Source organism: Cynocephalus volans, chromosome 2 (assembly GCF_027409185.1).
Source record: "Cynocephalus volans isolate mCynVol1 chromosome 2, mCynVol1.pri, whole genome shotgun sequence".
NCBI classification, from domain to species: Eukaryota; Metazoa; Chordata; class Mammalia; order Dermoptera; family Cynocephalidae; genus Cynocephalus; species Cynocephalus volans.
Window position 1 is genome coordinate 46,516,588 of NC_084461.1, and position 23,486 is coordinate 46,540,073.

The following is a 23,486-nucleotide window of genomic DNA, read 5'->3' on the forward strand; positions in this document are numbered from 1 at the left end:
TTAAATTAAAAATTACAAGACTATTTTGTTGGGTTTATAATATATACCGATGTAATATATATGATGATAACCCAAAGTGAAACGGGGGAGCAGAGCAATACAAAGTTGCTAATTTGCCATAAGAATATCAGTATTAATTTGAAGTAAATTATGACAAAAGATATATATATATATATATATATATATATATATATCCTAGAGAAACCACCAAAAAAAAACCAGAGATAAAATTGTCAGTAGAATACTTAAAAGGCTACACTAAAAAATATTAGTTTAATAAAAAGGAAAACAGTACAGGAAAAACAGAAATTAAGAATTGAAACAAACAGAAATATAGCAAAATGGCAGACTTAAATCCAACTATATTGGTAATTACATTAAATGTTAACGAATTAAATGCTGTAATCAAAGCAGAGATTTTCAGACTGGATTAAAAAGAATAAACAAGATCTGACTATATACTGTCTCTAAAAGACACACTTTAAATTCAGAGATTCAAATAAGCTGAAAGTTTTGCTTATGGAAAAATATATATTATGCCAACAATAAACATAAGAGAACTAAAGTAGCTATGTATTGATATCAGACAAAATAGACTTTAAAGCAAAGAATATTTCTAGAGACAAAGAAAAACATTTTATATAGAAAAAGGAACAATTCAGCAGGAAAAGATGACACTTATAAATGTTACACACTGAACAGCAAGCCAAGATATGTAATCAACCCAAGTGTCCATCAATAGGTGAATGGATAAAGAAAATTTGGTATATATACACAATGCAATACTACTCAGCCATGAAAAAGAATGAAATCCTGTCACTTGAGGAAACATGGATGAGCCTGGATAACATAATGTTAAGTGAAATAAGTTAGGCACAGAAAGATAAATATTGCACATTCTCACTCATATGTGGGAGCCAAAAAAAAGAAAGTTGATCTCATAGAAGTAGAGAGTAGAACTGTGGTTACTAGAGGCTGGAAGGATAAGGGAGAGGTTGATTAGCGAATACAAAATTACAGCTAGATAGGAAAATAAGTTCTGGTGGTCTACAGTAGTGCTAGATGTCTATAATTAATAATAATTTATCACATGTTTTCAAATGGCTTGAAGAGAGGGGCTCAAATGCTCTCATTACAAAGAAACAATAAATTTTACAGTGATGGATATGTTAATTACCCTGATTTGATCATCACACAGTGCATACATGTACTGAACTATAACTCTGTACTCCATAAATATGTATAATTATGTGTCAATTAAAATAATAATAATTTTGAAAACATATTGGTAGATACTAATATAAGATGTTAATAGGAAAGACTGAGGCAGAGAGGGGTGGTACGTGAACTGTATGTACTTTCTGTTCAATTTTTCTATAAACCTAAAACTACTATAAAAGTAAAGTCTTTTACTTAAAAAAAAAGAAGAAATGCAAAAGCATGGTGATAGAAAATCAGTGAAGATATGATTTAAATAACACTATCACAATGGAATACTACTCAGCTATAAAAACGAATGAAATACTGCCATTTGCAACAACATGGATGGACCTGGAGAGAATTATATTAAGTGAAACAAGTCAGGCACAGAAAGAGAAATACCCCATGTTCTCACTTATTGGTGGGAGCTAAAAATTAATATATAAATTCACATTCATTCACACACACACACACACACACAAAACCGGGGGGGGGGGAGAAGATGTAACAACCACAATTACTTGAAGTTGATACGACAAGCAAACAGAAAGGACATTGTTGGGGGGAAGGGGGGGAGGGAGAAGGGAGGGAGGTTTTGGTGATGGGGAGCAATAATCAGCCACAATGTATATCGACAAAATAAAATTAAAAATAAATAAATAAATAAATAAATAACACTATCAATCAACTTGGCCAAACGACATCTACAAAACACTCCACCCCAAAAACAGCAGAATACACATTCTCTTCAAGTGCATATGTAACATTCTCCAGGATAAACTATATACTGAAAATGAAAAATATTTCAATACATGTAAAAGAATTCTAATCATACCAAGTATGTTCTCTGATCACAACTATTAGACATCAAAGACAGATACAAATGGAAAATCCCGTAAGTAACCCTTAGATAAAGGAGGAAGACACAAAGGAAATTGGAAAGTATTTTCAGCTAGAAGACCTAATATACCAAAATTTGTGGCACAGCTAATGATCTAATCTTCTACTCTATGAAACTAGAAAAGAGGAGCAAATACAGCTAATAGCAAGTTGAGGAAGTAAATAAAAATAAAAGCAGAAATCAATGAAACTGAATACAGAAAAACAATAGAGAAGAATCAATGAAGCCAAAAGAAAGCAATGAAACTAATCAAAAGGTTAATAAAATATACAAACCTCTAGGCACATCAACCAAGAAAAAAGAGATGACAATCAATAGCAGGAATGAAAGTGAGACCATCTCTACAGTTCCTACAGACAATAAAAAGATCGTACAAAGACACTATGAACAGCTTGATACCAATAAATTTGACAACTCAGATGAAATGGATAACCCCTTGAAAGACAAACACCCAACGCTCACACAAGAAGAAATAGATAACCTAAATAGTCCTGTATCTATTAAAGAAGATGAAATCATAGTTTAAAACCTTCCCACAAAGAAAGCTCCGGGCCCAAATGGCTTTCCTGATAAGTCCCATAAACATTAATTACCAAAAATTTTATATCAAAGCTACACAAAAACTTTTTAAGAAAACCATAGACCAATAACTCTCAAGAACAGAGATGTAAAAATCCTTAACAAAATATTAGCAAATTAAATCCAGTTATTATAAAAAGAATAATACACCAAGAGCAAGTGGAGTTTATCCCAGGAATGAAAAGTTGCTTTAATATTCAAAAATTAATATAATAAACTGTACTAGAGAATAAAGAGGAAAAACAATGTGACCATTTTGATAGCCACTGAAAAAGCATGTAACAAAATCCAATACCCATTTATGCTAAAAAAAAAAAAAAAAATCTAACAAAGGGCATATACAAAAAACACACAGGTAAACATCACATTGGTGAAAGACCAAGTGCTTCCTCCTAAGGTCTGGAAGAAGACAAGTATATCTGCTCTCACTACTTCTTTCAACCTTTTATTGGAGGTCTAATCTAGTGTTAAAAAACAAGGAAAAGAAAAAAAAGGCAATATAGAAGGGAAAAGAAGAAGTACAGCTCTCTTTATTCACAGACAATATGAATGGGAATGTAGAAAAGCCTGAGGAATCAATAAAAGTTACTCCAACTAATAAATTAGTTAAATTAGCAAGGTCAAGAATACAAGGTCAATATAAAAACCACTTATATTGCTACACACTCAAAACAAACTATTGGAAATCTATTTTTTTTAAAAAAACTAAAAATCTCCTCCCAATAGCATCAAGAAATGTTCAAAGCATTGTAATATATTTAACAAAGTGTGTGCAAGACCAAGACACTGAAAACTAAAAAAATTAGTAAGATAAACTAAAGAAAGCCTAAATAAAAGGAGATATACCGTATTAATGGATTAGAAGACTCAATATTAAGATGGCAATTCTTCACAAATTGACCTACAGATTTGAAGCAATCCCAGTCAAATTTCTAGCAAAGAAAATACAAAGGACCTATAATAGACAAAGCAATCTTTAAAAAGAAGGACAAAGTCAAAAGACTTACAATACCTCATTTTAAGACAGATTATAAAGTTGCAGCATGGTATTGGCATAAGGATAGTCATAAAGATCAATGAAATATATGGAAAATCCAAAAATAGATCCACATTTACACGGTCAATTCATTTTCAACAAAGGTGCCGAGGTAACTCAATGTGAAAAGAGTGGTTTTGCTAATAAATAATACTGGAACAACTGGAAATTCATTTTAGAAAAGTAGATATTGACCCTTCCTTCACATTATACGCAAAAATTAATTTAAATGGATCACAGACCTAAATATAAGAGCTAAAATCATAAAACTTACAGAAGAAAACATAGAAAAAAATTTTGTAATCTCCAGGCAAGTAAAGATTTTTTTAGGAATTAAACTATAAAAGAAAGAAATAATTAGATATCATCAAAATTTTAAACCTCAAAAAACACCATTAAGAAAATAAAAGGCAAGCCACAGATTGGGAGAAAATATTTTTAAAACAAATATGTAACAAAGGACTTTTATTCAGAGTATATAAAGAACTCCTACAATTCAATAAGACAAGCAACCCACTTTTTTTTTAATGGGCAAAGGAGTTGAATAGACATTTCACAAATGACAATAGCTGACTAGACAAGAAACACATGAAAAGACACTCAGCAACACTGGTCATTAAGCAAATACAAATTAAAACCACACTGAGATGCAACAACAGAACTCTCTAGAATGGCTAAAATCAAAAAGACTGACCAGTAACAAATAATGACAAGAATGCGGAGTAACTGGGACTCTCATGCATTGCTGGGGAGAATGCAAAATGGTACAACCACTGCGGAAAAGTTTGGCAGCTTCTTAGGTAACTACACACACGCTGTATGGCCCAACATTTCCAGTCCTAGATATTTATTCAAGAGAAATGAAAGTACATTACTTGTACACAAATGTTTATAGCAGCTTTATTTTTTAAAGCCAAAAATTGGAAACAACCCAAATGTCCACCAACATTTGGATGAATTGATAAGCAAACTGTGGGATATCCATACAACCTAATACACTTCAGGAAAAAAAAAATTTAAAACATGGATGAATCAAAAAACCAACAAGTTAAATGAAAAAAGGCAGACACAAAAAAATGTTCAGTGTATGATTCCTTTTATACAATATTCTAGAAAACACAAAACTACAGGGACAGAAAGTTGATCCTGGGGTTGCGGATGGGAGTATGAATTCACTACAAAGGCTCAGGAGCATATTTTTTAGTGCAATGGAAATATTCAAAAACTTGATAGTCATGGAAAACAACTTTATACATAAAATGTATCCAACTATATAATTAAAGTGGGTAAATTTTATGACATGTGAATTACACCTTAATAAAGCTATTTAAAAACGGTAGTTCAGCTCATTTCTATTCTATTTTTCTTTTCCTTGTGATTTAAATCCTTAAAGGTAGTTTTCATCAGGGTCTCATAAATACATATGGCATTTTTTTAAAGGTTGGAAGAAGAAATCATGATAATTCTATTCTATTAGATTTTGTTTCTCATGATATGTTTTTACACAGCTATTTGCTCTTCTTTAGATTTAAATTGTCCTAAATTTCAGTCTCACTTCCAATAAGCTTCCTCTTCTCCAATCAAGCCATTTGTTCATCTCCTCCCAACTCCTCCACTGTACACTCGGGAATCTCAGTTCTATTGTTAAAGTCCTCTATCTTTCCTTGTATCTGTAAACTCTTCCCTGAAGGTTCATTACACCTCCTAGTCACTCACTTAAAGAGCTTTTCCCTAGGATACTGCTTGGCCCTGTAGAGCTCACAAAGCAGAGAACGAGATCTCCACATCCCACACACCTTAAGAGTCCAATATTGATGCTGGTATCTTCATCACTCCTCAAAGCCATTTCTGGACCATTCTTCCTCTACCCTCTTATAAAAATGTTTGCTCACCTGAGCTCAAATCAATAATATTACCTTCTACCATTTATTTCTCAACTGCTTACCTCTTTGGTCACTTTCCCCTCCTTCATTAAGACTTTACACCCATATCAGTGTTCCTTATCACCTCAAAGTTTGCCATTTAACAACCTTACCTCTCTACTCTTTGGCCTCATTATCACCATGAAGGTTCTGTTCCATCATTTGTTTAATGTACGTCTTCCCTGATAGACTAAGCTCTGTGGCAGGGACCAGAGAGGTCTTGTTCCCAATCCTCAGCACATAGCATAGTATACACTCTAGTTAATAAGGTGCTTTTGTCATCCCTACTAAATGCAAACAATGGGGGCTACTAGCAGGCTCATCCATGTTACCTACAAGAGAACCAGTACCTGGAAATCATAAAAAATTTAAAAAAATTTTTTTAAAGTTTTACCCAGAGAAAGTATTTGGTGGATGATGAACTAAGGGAATTAAAAGCAATCTTAAAATGTAAGAAGGTCAACCATGTAGAAATGATAGGACTGACAATTCTGAGACTTAAGATGAGGAATAGGCTCTGCTGCTAATTATAGGCTCAAAAATAAAAAAACTGTTTTTTCCTCATCTGTAAATTAAAGGAGTTGGACCTTCTGGGTTCTAAACATTCTACTTCATTCATGTTTAATATGCTCCTAAATGTAGCAAGGAGCCAATCAGGGTGTTATTAAAAGGCAACCTGAGGACCTTGAGCTGTCATAATCTGAACCAAGTTACCTTACAAAAAATATATACTCTAAGAATACTGAAAGACCTAGGAAACCTTCATAAATGGTTGAACTAGATCAGCAAACTATGACCCCTGGGCAGCCACTGTTTGTGTAAATAAAGTTTTACTGGAACACAGCTATACTCATTTGTTTAAGTATTGTCTATAGCTGCTTTCCTGCTACAATGGCAGTTTGATGGTTGTGAAAGAAACCATATGGTCCACAAAGTCTATTAACTATCAGGGGTCTTAAAAAAAAGTTTTATATAAATAAATGGGGGTTGGCCAGTTAGCTCAGTTGGTTAGAGTGCAGCCTTATAACACAAAGGTTACAGGTTTGGATCCCTATACCAGCTAACTACCAAAAAAAAAAAAAAAAAATCTATAAATAAATGATCTATAAGATTCATTTTACATTCTTATATGTTGGCAATGAAGACTTGCAGTAAAACGCTCTTTAAATGGAGGATAGGAATAAAACAGGAAAAATGAATGAGCAGAGAGAACAAGTCAAACATGATTTCAATTCATCTCGCAGTGATTACACTAGCTTATCTCTTTAAGCTAATGGATGGCTTGTCTTCTGGTCACTGAAACCTTCTATTCCAAGAATACACAAGATAAAACAAGCATGAGAAATTTAACACTCACCTGCCTTCCTTAACTTTTTCTGCATTCCCTCGACATATGTAGTTTTCAATGTAACCATCACTGCAGTTGATTTTTGACCAATCTGGGTCACAAACATCCAAGAAGTGAGGCCGCAGTCTGCCTATCGAATACTTGGCAATGTCAGTCAGGGACTGACTAGCAGCTGCACCAAATAAAAATGTTCCAATGGCTTTGTAAATAGTGGCTATGTAGTTATTCCTGATAAAGGAATTTGAGTGTAAGAAGTTAAAGTAAACACACAGGGTTTCTCCAAGAATCATCTGAAAAAAAAAAAAAGAAAGAAAAAGAAAAATAATACGTTAAAGTAGAAGTAGGCACTTTAAACAAACAAAAATAAGAAAAGAAAATGATAAATCACTAAGACCTTTTAAAAAAAACCTCCTGCCCCTATTTTTCTTTACAAATGGAGAATCAACCTAGGATACCTCATTATAAATCACAAAAAAAGATTTCAGATCAATTGGGGACACTGCTTACAAAGCCACGGCTGAGCCAAAATCATTTTATAGTCTACTTAAAATAAGAAGAACTTATTTCTTTTCTTGTATTCAAATAAACTGAGCTTTAATAAGTAGACAGTGATGTATCCTGGAGGACAAAAACCATGGCTTGTTCAAAGAATACAAACTTCCCCAATCAGAATCTCCTTTATATATCTGACAGAGTCTGCATTTTCCTCAAACATTTCTTTGAATCAAAGACATCCATCATAAAAAGGATAAAATAGTTCCAGGGAGTAAAAAGTCTAATATAAAAGCAGGGATCTAACACTGATGCCAAAGGGTACGGAGACCAGAGATTTAGCTGACAGGTTCTACCAGTACTGGCTTCCAGGAGACATTTAGGGGGAGAGTCTGAATCATGAGTTTAAAGGCATAAAAAGGTTTCCAAGGGCTTTACAAGAGAAATTCAAAGAATACTGAATGGCAACATTAAAACATTATTTGATGATTAAATAAGACAGTAAGACACACACTAACTACCAGAGATCAAACAAACAGAGAACAGTCTGCTTGCTAATTTGTGTGGGAAGATATAAGTAACAAAGTTTCACTTGAGATACATACTAGTTTCCCTGCGTCATCTTAAATTTGCATAAACAATTTTACAAAGCATTCAAACATATCCATTTAGTTAGGACTAATTGTCTTCAGGGTGAACCTTACCATAGGTGAAATAAATAGTTGCCTCCTGGGAGGGATTTCAGGAACCTGATACCAAAAACTCTTATCTCATCTGGCTCAGTGGCTCCTACAATTCCATAATTAGAATGTTATAACTTTGACCACTAGACTATGAACTCTACAAAAGCAGGAGGATTTCTTAATTGTTGAATAGAAAGCTAGTATCATCACAGTAACCTAAAACAAAGTAGGTGGTCAATAAATTTTAATTGAAGGTGTCGCCTCTTGGGTAAAAAGACAAACACCCTTAACTTAAACATATTTAGTCTCATAGAAACATAATCATCATTATAGTTCTTAATGTAATTGAATTAATCAGATCCTTTTCTAAGAACAGGTCACAGGAGAAGAAAACTACGTGCACTACTAGGAACACCATACATTCACAATTTTGCTTATGGTTATCCCTGACTACCTCTGGAGGCCTTTCATTAAAGTATACATTGCCTCTTCAGGCAGTTAGGGGTCCCAATTCCTGAGAGATTAGTAGCCAGAAAGGATTTGTCTAACATTTCATTGTGGAATTGATTTTTGAAAATTGAAAACATACCAAATGTATCAATCAACCACAATTTTAGCAGTTGAAACTCCCACATCTCAGCTGTTAGCTGTTCTTAAGTACCCAATGATTTTCCAGAAACAGGTACTGAGCTTGGTGAGTTTTACTAGTTATAATTATCATTGTTTAGGGCCACCCAAATCCTGGTTCTTGCCATTGATGTGACAAAAAATCAGTTTGCTAGGAACATTCAACACTGAGCCCAGATTAAAAACTCATCTGTAGAAGACATGTAAGCTGAAACTTAACTGTTACTGTTGGGAGGGCAGGGAACTCTAAAGCTGGCAAATGCTAGGTCAGCTACATCATTTTTATTACATGCCACCTCTTCAGTGAGAGAACAGTCAACAGAGAAGTTCTAAATCTATTCTTCTGAATGAAGTGTAGAAATGTGTCTGTCCATTTGTTCTATAAGAGATAGCCATATTCTTTTGTTTTGTTTTGTTTTGTTTTTCTTAAAAGATGACCGGTAAGGGGATCTTAACCCTTGATTTGGTGTTGTCAGCACCACGCTCACCCAATGAGCTAACCGGCCATCCCTATATGGGATCCGAACCCACGGCCTTGGTGTTGTCAGCACCACACTCTCCCGAGTGAGCCACGGGCCGGCCCATATATTCTTTTGTTTTAATATCTTATCCTATCCTTTGAGCCATTTATGCCAATTCTTAACCTTCAGTAGAGTCCATGCGTAAGCCAACTGTGGCATAATCCTAGGACTGAGATGACTTATCATGCATCATTTATTTAGATTCTAAGGGTATGATAAATTATGAAAGAACTAAAGATAATGTTTGGGGGAGTAAAACAGAATACTAATGAAGATCAAAGCTAATAATTATCTAAATCAGTATGACAACCTTTTTAACCTATGCCCCATAGTCTCTCACCATCTCCTTTATATCTTCACCAACCAAGATGATTTTATACATCTCTAGACAGTCCCTTTTGTATCTTTAATTGAGGGCCCACCTTCCCAAGAGTAGTCTACAATCACTGGCATATTTCCACACCTTCCACTTTCTCCTACTCTACCTCCATTCCCTTTATTCTACTGAATCTTTCTCAAAAGTCAAAATTGTTTCATCAGATGGAACAGATTTTTATCAACCCTCATTTACTTTAACTTCTCAGTAGTATTTTATTTCACTGACCATTTCCTCCTTATTAAAATTCTCTCTCATCTTCTGAGCAACTATAGTAATCCTGACTCTCTACCAGGCTCCCTCAATCGCTCATATGTTTATGGATCATTTGCAAGTCATATCAAAGGCCTGGTGTGATGTCTGAATCATAGGGACTTTTTTTAATGAAATGATTTACTTTCTAGTAAATAAAGTTAGACATCTACAAGTCTAACCAAGCACTACTTGAAATAAGCTAGGTTAATGAATACACTGCAATTATTTTAAATTAGTGCCTAAAACGCTGCCCAAAGCAGTGTTTGTCTTTTTTGATGCTGTTGATATGAAAATAGTACTTTCACAGCACCTTTAAACAGTCTGTTGTTTTTAAGGAAATCTACACTCATATTAATTTACTTACCATTTTACTAAATGTAAAGATAACTTTCTCACAAGTTATGTTGAAATAGCAAAAAATTCCAAGTTACTGAAATACAATTCATGAGTTTCTGCTAACTACACATTTTGTCAGGCCCTGTGTCTGCTGAGCAGGCTGTGCACATCCACACGGTGCCGAGCAACTGGCACCCTGTCCTGCTGCGGGCTTCCTGTCTACAGGGGATTTCTGTTGTTTTGCTTGTGCAACATCCTTTTTACTGAGGCACAAAGAAAAGTAGAATTGAAAGACAAGTATATTTCTAGCATTGTTTATTTGAACATCTGCATTTTGTCTAAAATCAGCTACTATTTGCAACTAAGAATACTACTAAAATTTTTATATTTAAATGATTAGCAATCTTTCATAAATATATATACTTCAAATAAAAAATAAAAATAAAAAAATAAAAATAAAGACCCTACTCTCTCCTTAATGGAAAACCATACGCTTGGCTTTCTTTCTTTTAGTAGTAAAAACTCAGTATAAAGACACGTCTGGATTAAAGGAATCCCTCATTTCTTAAAGCTTCACCAACGTTACTGCACATCTACTCCATTGTTTCATTTGCAACTATGTGCAAAAACATAGTTTCATTCAAGCACCTAGGACATGCCTGGCTCCATGACAGGCAGTAAGGATATCAAAACAAACAAGGTATCACCTCTGCCTTCAAGGAGCTCACAGTCTTGTGAAACAAACATAGATATAGCAAAGATTTTCTTTTAATAATCATGTACCACAATTAGGAGTTTTGATCATTCTTAAGACATTATATTGCTAAATTAAGAAGTTTTTAAAAAGTAAACTCCAAAAACAGGCAAGCTATATATGCTGTCATCTTGTTGGCCTATCTTCTGGATAGGACCATATTTCCCACTTTTTTAACTAACATAAATCTTGTTTCTAAAGTTACAAGTTATGGAGCATAAAACTGTTGAAGTCATAAAATTTCTGAGAGATTATAAAAATCATCTAGCTCGATCACTGAGGTCTTCTCCCTAGAGACACATTCCCTAAAGTATTTTCACCTGAAATACTAGAAAACAACAGTTACTATTGTGGTTCAAGAATCAATCTTGCCTTCAGTACCAGTAAAAATTCTTTCATGTTCATTGCCAATTATATATAGAACTGTGGCTCTCCCATTTATGGCATTACCTAAAAATTCCTTAAGGATGGGTTACATGAAGTTTTAACAGTAGTTAGCAATTTTTCTTTTCTAGAACTCAGTGACTGAAGACGGTAGGTACATACACACAGATACAATAAATTATAAAATAATGTCCTATGTATAAAGTATGCTAGAAACATATTGATATAACATTCAACTAAGGATAGCACAATTACTGAAACCATAGCAAGTTAGAGCGCTAATAATCATAGTGATGTGGAAAAGATTAGCATAAAATCTACACATATTCAGTAAGGTTCTTCTAATTATACATTGTTATTCTTTTGGCCCCACTTAAAATAGCTGAGATTATCTTGATCAAATAAACCTTTAATTTAAGGTTTAAAAAAACATACATATTGTTCTGGAGGGTTATACATTTAATCATTAACAGGTTAACACAAAATTAAGCCAAGTGCCCAAAAGTTATAAACTTGGAAAAGTGGATTTAACTTACAACGATAATACTGAATGGAATGATTATTCCACCTAATAACGCATAAGGTATGGTGTCTTCTTTGTAAGGGTACTTGATGGACTCATCATTACAGAATACTCCTCGTTGGAAGGGGGTATGCCTTGAAGTAAGAATTGCAAAAGGCAATCCAGCTAGCAAAAGGGAATAAATGAAAATATCATTAAAAATGAAACAGCAAAACTAATCAATGGCAATAATTATCCAGAAACTCAATTTAAAAATGCATTTGCCATGAAAACAAATGAGAGCACATGTAAAACGAAATGCAGCAATGCATGCAACAGAAGTTAGAAAGATCACAGTTTAGGGTAAAGATGTTTTTCTACAGGAAACAAAGCTTCCAAGTCCTCTATTAACCAATTTAATGAAGAGTATCTTCTTCCCTTTGTTTCTGCCCAAATCCATTAAACAGATTTCGGATAAATCTCTTCTCATGCTCTTGTTGTCACTTAATCACCAGGTTTTCAACACTATTTCCAAACCAATTTGTCATCAACTTTGCTTCCAAAAGGAAACAACATTTTGACATTCCACATTTTGTTCCAGTATTACTGCCATATTTGGACAGGTCACAGTCACTGGCTAAGCTATCAGAGCATCTAAATAAAGCTTTATCCACTTATTTCCGTACTGCCTACAGCAGGTTTAAAGCTTCTGTGAAAAGGGCTTTGAACTTAAAGTTTTTTAAGAAAAAATGGACAATGCACAAAAGCACCTAACAGAGATCTCTGTTTTTATCACCAATGCCTTCCACAAAGATCATGTCTCATATTCACCTCCTAAAATGCCTAACTTTTGCATGAACGTGAACTTTAAGAATTCAGTTCTCCTTTCCTTCACTGAACTTGGCCTACTGATTGATACTGCAGCATAATGACCAGTATTGCTTTGTAAAAGAGATAGTTTAGCAGAAACCCGTGACATGAGCTCTGTTTTAAGACTGATCCAAGTCTAAAAGGCTATATGACCCATTCTCCCTGCTACTATAACCACTAAGCTAACACACTCACTGTAGGTTCGAGTGCTACCTCTTTGTGAAGCACCAAGACTTGACGACCACTCGCAGTTCTCATTAACTGCACTGAGGCCCTAAAGGCTGAATGACAACCAAGCTTCTGTCACTCTGCCTGAGTGTATTTACCATAAATATCAAATCTGTCCAAGCTACAAGGGCCAAAAAGGAGAAGCATATGAAAGAAATCACATTTCTTTCATTCCTAGCTCTTTTATTTATCTTCCTGATTTTCATTTAGACACTGAACACATAAACCAAAGTTTACTTCTTTGTATTAGCCAATTTGCCAATAGATATCAACCCTTTAAAAAGTCTTTAAGATGCTACAAGTTTCCCAAAGCCATACTTCTAGTAAATGCTACACTTTTTTAAAGAAATCAAACTAGGGCTGACTTTGTTAACTGACCCTTATACTGCCTCTCATATCTGAATTCAGACTATCCTCTGATTCATGAAATTGTTCGTATTCAAAGGAATGGGGTAAAATGTCCAAGCCTCCAATATACGTACCGTGGTTACAACACAACTTCAAAAGATTTGCATAAACTTTTGCATTTATCAGTACACACTGTAGAGGTTAATACACAGAGCTATGAATTTAGTTGTTGCCTGCCTCATATAGTAACTAAAAGCTTAGCCTTCAACCAATAACCACACTCCAATCCAATGAGCAAATTTATTTTGTATTTACAAAGAACCACTACTTCCATAGATCATTTTACTTGCAAGAACTCTATACAAAATAATGGAAACTTTTACTCTCTACATAGCATATTTCTGAATTGGTTGAATTTTTCAATAAGCATTTCTTTCTTTTAGAATAAGATATTTCATACAGAAATTAAATTCACATATATATGATTAATGTCTGAAACTCACTAGGCTTTGTGTGCTTATTCTCAGGGAAAAGTCATATAAATAGGCCCAAATATATTGAAAAATGCTATTAATATGTATTCCCATTAATATTAAGTTTTTTACTTTAACTACAAAAACCACGTTAGAAATTTTTCTTAGATTTAGATAAAAAATTTGTAGGTATTTTCCAGGATAGAAGGGGAAAAAAATAAAATCACATACAAATATAATAAATAGTCCATTTAAAAACAGGAGTATTCAATGTGCAAATATTGAGTGAATTCACTGTACAAGGAATTCTGCTACATGCTAGCAGGACACAAAGTTGAATAAGGCACAGTACATAAGAATAGCAGAGAATAAACAGAGGTACAAAGAACTCTGAGGGTTCAAAAGAGAATGAGGGTTGGCAGGGCTCTAGGTGGTGATATTTAATAAGCTGTGGTTGATAATAATAACCAATATTTGCCATCCCTTATATAAGCCCATGAGATGTATTGCATCAAAGTCATTACCCAATGCAATTTCATTTTCACTAACTATCTAAACCTGAATATAGAACCCAAAAAGGGGATGGGAAGGAAGACCAAACCACAGGTTGTTCACTAACCCACTTAAGGCTCAAAAAGATGAGCTAGTTCAGAATCCTGTTCTGGAAATTTTGGAATTGAAACAAAGACTGAATCAGTCAGAGCTGGCAAACAGCATTGGTCCATGTACAAGGAAGAGAGGCTGAGAATAAAGCAGGTCTACAGAGAAAGAAGTGACTAGCCTGACCCTTGAAAGTGCAAAATGGAGAAGGTAGCTTTGATTCCCCATTGCCAAAAGGCCTCGCTGACCTTGCTCTGTTGGGGTTAACAGGGTGCCTTGTATTCCTTTCAACAAAGCCCAACTTTACTTAAGCTATAGCTAGAATTTCTACTCCTTATAACCAAGAGAGATATAACTAAAACAATCAAAATTTAACTATTCTCCCTACTTTGAGAAAATGTAGGTTATCTTTAATTTTTTGATTACCCTATATAATGCTGTAGTGAATATTTCCAAATACAAATCCTTATTTCTAATTATTTTCTTAGAATATATTTTATGTGGAATTAAAAGATAAAAACATTAAGATCCTTGACAAACAGCTCCAAAAAGGTTATTGTACACCACTGATTTTACTCCACCAGCCACAGTGTACAAAGGTATGAGAAATGCAAAAATTTAAGTAGATATTTGATTCTGTCTTTGATATTCACTACAGATTTCAAGGCAAAAGTTAAAGGGTTTCATTTGTTCTTTCATTGATTCAAATCAAACACCCTTTGCCTTTTACCTGAAAGATTACATCTCGAAGACAATCCCTTTTCGTCATTTCTCAAAAATTACTACATTTGTCAAATGTGTTTCTCTTACCACTTTAACTGGCAAAATTCATTCTCATCCCTCCCTGCTTTCAAACAACTTTGTTGAGCTATAATTTACACATCATAAAATTCATACACTCTAAGTATATAATTCAATGATTTTAGTAAATTTATAAAGCTGTGCAACCATCACCACAATCCAGTTTTAGAACATTTTCATTATCCCAAAAATTTCCTTGAGCCTATCTGCACTCAATCCCTGCTCCAACCACCAAACCCAGGCAACCACTTATCACCTTTCTGTCTCCACATAGGCCTTTTCTGGACAATTCATAAAAGTAGAATTATACAATATGTGGTATTTTGTATCTAGCTTATATCACTTCGCATAATGTTTCTGACGTTCATCCATGTTGTAGCAAGCAAGCATTTTGTTCCTTTTTATTGAATAGTATCCTATTGTATTATATACCATATTTGGTTCATCTAGTCACTAGTTAATGGATATTTGGATTGTTTCCAATTTGGGGCTATTATTACTAATGCTACTGTGAACATTCACATATAAGTCTTTGTGTGGATATATGTTTTTGTTTTTAATAGGCAGATACCTTCAAGTGAAATTCGTAGGTCATACAGTAAGTTTATGTTTAACTTTTTAAGAAATCGCCAAACTATTTTCAAAAGTGGTTGCACCATTTCACATTCCCACATCCTGCTTTTTAATATGTGGCTTGTCATAGTTAGCCCACTTAAGACTCAGACTCTCTACATAGTAAACTCATTCACCTACAAATAAATACAACTTTCTATTCTTCTACCAGTGAATATTTATAATGGTTCAAAAGGGACCATGTGATACGTAACTCATCCCTTCTACAAACTAAATACTGCAAAAAACATTTCTCCATCCTTTACCAGAGATAGGAAAAGAAAACATAAGAACATGGTCACACCACATGGTCTTTAGCTTCCTCTTGCACAAATATCCAGGATCGTGGAACAATAATATAAATACTAACGAACTGTTTTAGTTAGAAAGATTGGCGGTGGGTGTCCAGCAAAACTGAGAAACTGTAGTTAGAAACTTTTACATGTGAAGGGAACTCTTCTAACATTAGTGAAAACTACAAATTCCTCCACAAAATAATGTTTTAAGGTTCATCTATATTGTAGCATGAATTGATACTCTGTTTCTCTTGATTGCCGAATAGTATATCATACGTATGGACATAAAACATATTGGATGCCCAGGAGAGTGTAGCATGCAACCGGACAGTCCACAGTAGCAAAACATTAAGAAATATACTGCCTCAGGGCTAACAACAGCAGACAACAGTCTAATTCCTGACACACAGATGTCAGGCACACTGAGGTTTCTTGCAAAGTCAGGTACCACCTCAATAATCTGGAAAATGAAAAGACCCCATCGGCCAACCAAAATACCCCACAGAAAATAGAGGATGATGCCCATTAGTAAAATATTTCAGGAATCACATTCCTCTATTAATGCCTGAATGAGAAGGGAAGGATGTGGATGCAGGTTAGAAGGCTGAAGAACCCAGAGGTATAGGCTACACTGTAGAATAATGAGGCTATTATAACTTTTGCCACCTGACTGTACCAGTAGGCTAAATAGACATGTGATGTGTGTATGTGTACAGTTTACCTTCCCTATTATGTCATTTGAAAGTCTATCCTTTGTTTATTTACCAGTGTGGAAAATTCCAAATAGGAAAGAGTCATATCCAAGTTGCTGAAAGATGTTAATGTGTACCTAAAATATAATCATACTTAATATTAAAAAGAATATGCCAATACCTTATTTCTTTTCCTTTTGCTCCTATGAGTATTTCAGAGGATAAAACTGTGGTGACTACTTGAGAGAATCTGTCCAGTTACTGTGCCCAGTTCATGCATGAACTGAAGTGCACTGGGGCACATGGGGATAACATGATAAAATCTAGTTCAAGAAATGGAAAAAATGAATCAGAAAGAAAAATAGTTACTGAACTACACCAAAACACAAGAGCCAAGAAGAGAGAACAAAGATCACAAGTACTGTATAAACTGAAAGAATAGCTGGACTACTGCATTCCTTTATTACTTAATGCATGAATATATTTCTTTTCCTATAAACAATTAAGAGCAGATACCTTATGCATAATGTACTAGTCTTGTGTTACATGGAGTGCTTATCTGAAGTGTAATTCATTAATATTACTCTTTACTACAGGCAAGGTTTTAAAAACCTGAAAAATAATTATTTTCAGACCTACATCACAAAGTATATAACATATAAGGTTAAGATAGAATATTTTGCCATTTGTAAATTCTAACACCATTTCTTAAAGACCTTTGAAACAGTTTAATATTAACTACACTTAATATTAACTAGATTTGAATCCAGTATACAGACCAAAAGATTGAGAAACTTCATCTATAATTAAGAATCCAAGAAACTCAAGGAAGATGAAAAAAAAATCATTACTTTTGTCAATATTAAGGGACATTTCACTATAAAAGCTTATAATTCAACTAGAGAATGTGAGATCTAAAGTCCTGAGTACCATTTCTCTAATAAAGAAGCAAACATTCAATTCAGTTCAACAATTAACCGAGTTCCTACTCTGTACAAGGCGGGTGGGGAATGCGTAGGGCAGGTCTAGCACTAGTCAAATTCTGGATTTATTTTGAAAGTAGAGTCAACAGGATTTGTTGATGGACTGACTGGATATGAGTGTAAGAAAGAGGCATCAACAATGACCCTAAGGTTATCCACTTGAGCAACCAGAAGTTTAACTGAGATGGTGAAGACTGGAGATAGAACAGGGGGCAAGAGATAGATCTAAGAGTTCAATCTAGAATGTACCTAGTTTGAGGTCCCTATTAATAGAGATGTCAAGTAGGCCGCTGGATGTAAAGTCTTTTTTTTTTTTTAATTTGTTTACTGTAATATATTGATTGTACCTATGGGGTACTGAGTTATATTTCAATATATGTATAAATTATGATGATCTAATCAAGATAATTAGCATATTCATCATTGTAAAACTTAATCATTTCTTTGTGATATGAACATTTGATCTCTCTTCTAGTCATCTGATAATATGCAGTAAATCATTGTTAATTATATATTCCTGGGTCGACTGTAGACCAATAGAACTTGTTTTTTCTATCTAGCTGAAATTTTGTGTCCATTAACCAGCCTCTCACTATCCCCCCTTCCCCCTTCCCTTTCCTGCCTCTAGTAATCACAGTTCTTCTCTCTCCTTTTAACAGTCTGAAGTTTGAGGGAGAGGTCCAGGCTGAAGATATAAATTTGTAAGACAGGTGATATTAGACCCATGAAACCACATGACATCACCAAGGGAGAAAGTACAGATACAGAAGAAAAGAGGACCCAAGCATTAATCCCTGGAGCACTCCAAATTAAAAGGTCAAGGAGAAGAGAAGAAACTTAAAAAGGAGAATATTAAAAAGCAGCCAGTAAAGTGGAATTAAAATCAGAAGACTGCAGAAAATTCCAAGTGATCTATCTCCAAAACCCTAGAACTCGTGAGTGTAATATGGTCACGGAATATAAGTCAGCACATAAACATCAATCATATTTCTACATACTACCAATGAACAATTGGAAACCAAAATTAAAAGCACAATATCATTCATAATTGCTCAAAAACTTGAGATATTTAGGTATAAACCTAACGACAACAACAACAAATATATTATATATATATATATATATATATATGAGATTTGTATGCTGAAAACTACAAAATACTGATGAAAAAAATCAAAGACCTAAATGAATGGAAAGACATATTCATGGATTGGAAGACTTGACAAGGTAAATATATTAATCCTCCCCAAATTGATCTATAGGTTTAATGCAATTCTTATCAAAGTTCCAGCAGGACTTTTTTCCAGATATAAACATATTCACTTAAAAATTTATGTGGAAAGGTAAAGGAACTTGAACATCTAAAACAATTTTGAAAAAATATATAAAGTTGGAGGAGTCACATACCCTGAATTTTTTTGAGAAAAACAATGCTATATTTTCTTTTAACAACTCAATTTTAAGCTACCTGATATATTTTTATTTTACCACCTGGTGTATGGCTACAGTAATCAAGATGGTGTGATGTTAATGGAAGGCTGAACACATCTATCAACAGAGCAAGAACAGAGTCCCACACAAATACAACCAATTTTTTTTAAAAAAAACAAAGGCACAAAAGCAGTAAAATGGACAAAGGAGAGTCAGTGGTGTTGAAATAAGTGGTCATTCATAAGCAAAAAGAAAAAGAACCTCTACCTAACCCTCACATCTTATACAAAACAACACAAAATAGAGGACAAAGCTAAGTATAAAACACAGAAAAAAATCTTTATAACCTAGGGTCAATGCAAAGAATTCTTATATATAACATCACTAGAACAGTTCATTAAAGGAAAAATATTAGTAAACTTGATTCATCAAAATTAAAAACATTTGTTCTCAGGGGCCGGCCCGTGGCTCAATTGGGAAAGTGTGGTGCTGATAACACCAAGTCAAGGGTTAAGATCCCCTTACCGGTCATCTTTAAAAAAAAAAAAAAAACATTATTTCTCAAAAGATAAACTTTAGAGAATGAAAAGACAACCTACAGACCAGGAGAAAATACTTGCAAATCATGTATTCGAAAAGGACTTTATGTATCCAGAATACATGAAGATCTCTCAAAACTACACAAGGAAAAAAAATTAATTAGAAAATAGGCAAAAGACTTGAACATACACTTCACCCAGAAGGATACATGTACAGCACATGATACAGTACAAGGATACGGTAAGCACATGAAAAGATGTTAAACATCAACAGCCATTTGAGAAGGGCAAACTAAAGCACCAACGAGATATCACTACCTATTAGAAGAGCTAAAATAAAGCATACTCACTATACCAGCGCTGGCAGAATGCAGAATAACAGACCCCATATATATTGCTGGTGAGAATATAAAATGGTATAGCCACTCTGGAAAACAGTTTGGCATTTTCTTATAAACTTAAAAATACATTTACCAAAAAATCCAGCAATCCCACTGCTGGCTGTCTACCCCAGAAAAATAAAAACTGTTCACTCAAAAACCTGTAGACATATGTTCATAGAGCTCTACTTGCAAGAGCCAAAAACGAGAAACAACCAAGATGTCCCTCAACAGACAGATGGGTAAACTTTAATACATCCATCCATAAAATGCAGTACTACTCAGCAATAAAACAAACTATAGATGCATATAAGACAGACAGATCTCAAGGGCATTATTATAAGTTTTTTTTTTAAAAAAAGCCAATCTCAGAAGAATACATAACGTATGAAACCATTTATATAACATACTTAAAATGACAAAATTATAGTGGAGAACAGATTAGTGGTTATCAAAGTTTAAGGTTTGGGGGAGGGTTAGCCTACAAAGGGAAACACAAACTGAAACCACAATGAGACAGCTTACTCCAGTTAGAATGGCTATCATCGAAAAGACAGAAAATAAATGCTGGCAAGGATGCGGAGAAAAGGGAACCCTCGTACATTGTTGGTGCGAATGTAAATTATACATCCATTATGGGAAATAGTATGGAGGTTCCTCAAACAACTTACAATAGTACTCACTACCTTATGAACACAGCACTTCTACTACTGGGAAAAGAAAATCAATATAACAAAGAGATACCTGCACTCCCATGTTCATTGCAATGCTATTCACAACAACCAACAGACAGAATCAACCTCAATGCTCATAAATGGATGAACAGATTTAAAAAACTGTGGTATAGATACACTGTGGAATACTATACAACTATTTTAAAAAATCCTGTCATTTGCAGCAACATGTATGGAAATGGAAACCATCATGTTAAGTGAAGTAAGCCAGGCACAGAATGACAATACATGATCTCACTCATGTGTGGCATCTTTTTAAAAAAAAAAAAAAAAGCCGGGGGAGGGGGGGGATCTCATAGAAGTAGAGAGTAGAATAACGTCCATAGGCTGGGAAGGGAAGGGAAGGGAAGGAAAGTGGGGGAGGGGAAGAATAAGTTCTGGTGTTCTAGGCTGACTAGAACTAATATTATTATATTGTGTATTTCTAAATAGCTAGAAAAGAGAATCTTAACTATAATCAACACAAAGAAAAGATAAGTGTTCAGGAAATGGATATGCTCTCTACCCTGAGTGAATCATTGTTCAATATATGCCAAGTATTGAAACACCACACTGTACTCCACAAATATGTACAATTAAATGTTAAAATAAAAATAAAACCTAAATTTGCGATATTTAAAAAATTTGCTTAAAGTAATCACATAACATGGCTAAGAAATTAAATAATATTAAATCAGCTTGTATTAAAAGGTCCACAATCCCTTATTCTGGGACCCAAAGCCCTCAAAATCCCAGTTCTTCCATAACCTTTGGCACCAAAACCCAACCTGAACTTATCTAATGGGAAAACATCACCAGAACAAATGGAAGAATAACCATAACCTTTATTACCTCACTTAACTTTGACTAATCACATTTCACAATATAAATATTAAAGCCTTTGATTATCAGGTACTGTCCTAGACCCTCCTGCTGAAGAGTGTTACCAAGGCCTATGAATCATATAACATTTCAAAAATCCAAAAAGTTCTGGCTCCAAGAGTTTTAAATAATGGACTATGGACCTATATTTAGATAAAATCTTCACTAGTAAAGGATGTTTCTAAATTCAACCTTTTGTTTTTCAGATAGCCAAAAAATTTTAATGTATTAAAGACCTATTATATAATAAAATTTGAAATAGTAATGGTCCCTTACATAAAATGCACTAAATACTTCCTACACATAAATTATAAGAAGCACAGCCTTGAAACTTTTTTTATATCTTATCAGGTAATCTTATTCCTACCAATTTATGATATTAATATTTACCAACTATGAGGATACCATTTGCAGCAATCATTACTAATATTTAGCAAAAAAATTGACATTTTACCATACTATATAACCAAAATGTTTTTTTAAATTTTTTTAATTAATACTTTAGTTTTTAGAGCAGTTTTAAGTTTACAGAAAAACTGAGCAGAAATATAAGGTTCCCATACAGTCCCTTCTCCACCACCACCACCACTCCTCCGTTTCCCATATTATCAACATCTTCATTATCTAAAGATAACAGTTTATATTAAGGTTCATTCTTTGTGTTGTACAGTTCTATGGATTTTGACAAATACATAACACCATGGATCCACCATTACAGTGTCATATAGGACAGTTTCACTGCTCTAAAAATCCTGTGTTCTACCTATTCATCCCTCTTCTGTACTACCCTCAAAATTTGGCAATGACTGATCTTTTTATGATCTCCCTAGTTTTGCCTTTCCCAGAATGTCACATACAGTTATCCCTGATATCATGGAGGATTAATTCCAGGAGCCACTACAGATACCAAAATCAGCACATGCTCAAGTCCCTTATATAAAATGACCTAGTATTTGCATACAACCTACACACATCTTCACATATATTTAAAATCACCTCTAGATTATTTGGGAATACCTAATATAGTGCAAATGCTATATAAATAATTGTTATACCACATAGTTTTGGGAATGACAAGAAAAATGTCTGTACATGTTCAGTACAGACACAATTTTTTTTTCTGAATATTTTTGACCCATGGTTGGTTGGATCCACAGATGCAGAACTCATGGATATGGAGGGCTGACTGTAGTTGGAATCATACAATATACAGCCTTTTCAGAATGGCTTCTTTCACTCAGCAATATGCATTTAAGGTATTCCACATCTTTTCATAGCTTGAGAGCTCATTTCTTTTTATTGCTGAATAATATTCTGTTGCATGGATGTACCAGTTTATTTATCCATTCACCTATAAAGAACAACTTGGTTGCTTCCAGGTTTGGGCAATTATGAATAAAACTGTTATAGACATTCATGTGCAGTTTTTTGTGTGGACATAAGTTTTCAACTCATTTGGGTAAATACCTGGGAGCACAACGGCTGGATCATATGGTAAGACTATGTTTAGCTTTGTTAAGAAACTGCCAAACTGTCTTCTAATGTGGCTGTACCATTTTACATTCCACCAGCAATAAATGAAAATTCTTGTTGCTCCACATTCTCTGCACCAGCATTTGGTATCATTAGTGTTTTAGATTTTCACTATTCTAATAGGTATGTAGTGGTATCTCATTGTTTTAATTTGCAATTCCTAATCACATGATATTGCGCATATTTTCA

The 23,486-nt window shown here is 34.0% G+C and overlaps 1 protein-coding gene across 4 annotated transcripts in view; it reads right to left on the minus strand.

The window, feature by feature from the left end:
- Positions 1-23,486, minus strand: part of PLPP1 (phospholipid phosphatase 1) — a 101,993-nt gene that overhangs the window by 33,880 nt on the left and 44,627 nt on the right. For 3 of the 4 annotated variants that reach the window (XM_063086620.1, XM_063086618.1, XM_063086621.1), the window contains one exon: positions 6,996-7,276. In XM_063086620.1, the coding sequence (XP_062942690.1) occupies positions 6,996-7,276 (281 nt within the window). Of the gene's footprint in view, positions 1-6,995; positions 7,277-11,950; positions 12,103-23,486 lie in introns of all 4 variants that reach the window. The other variant, XM_063086619.1, reaches the window with a different exon arrangement.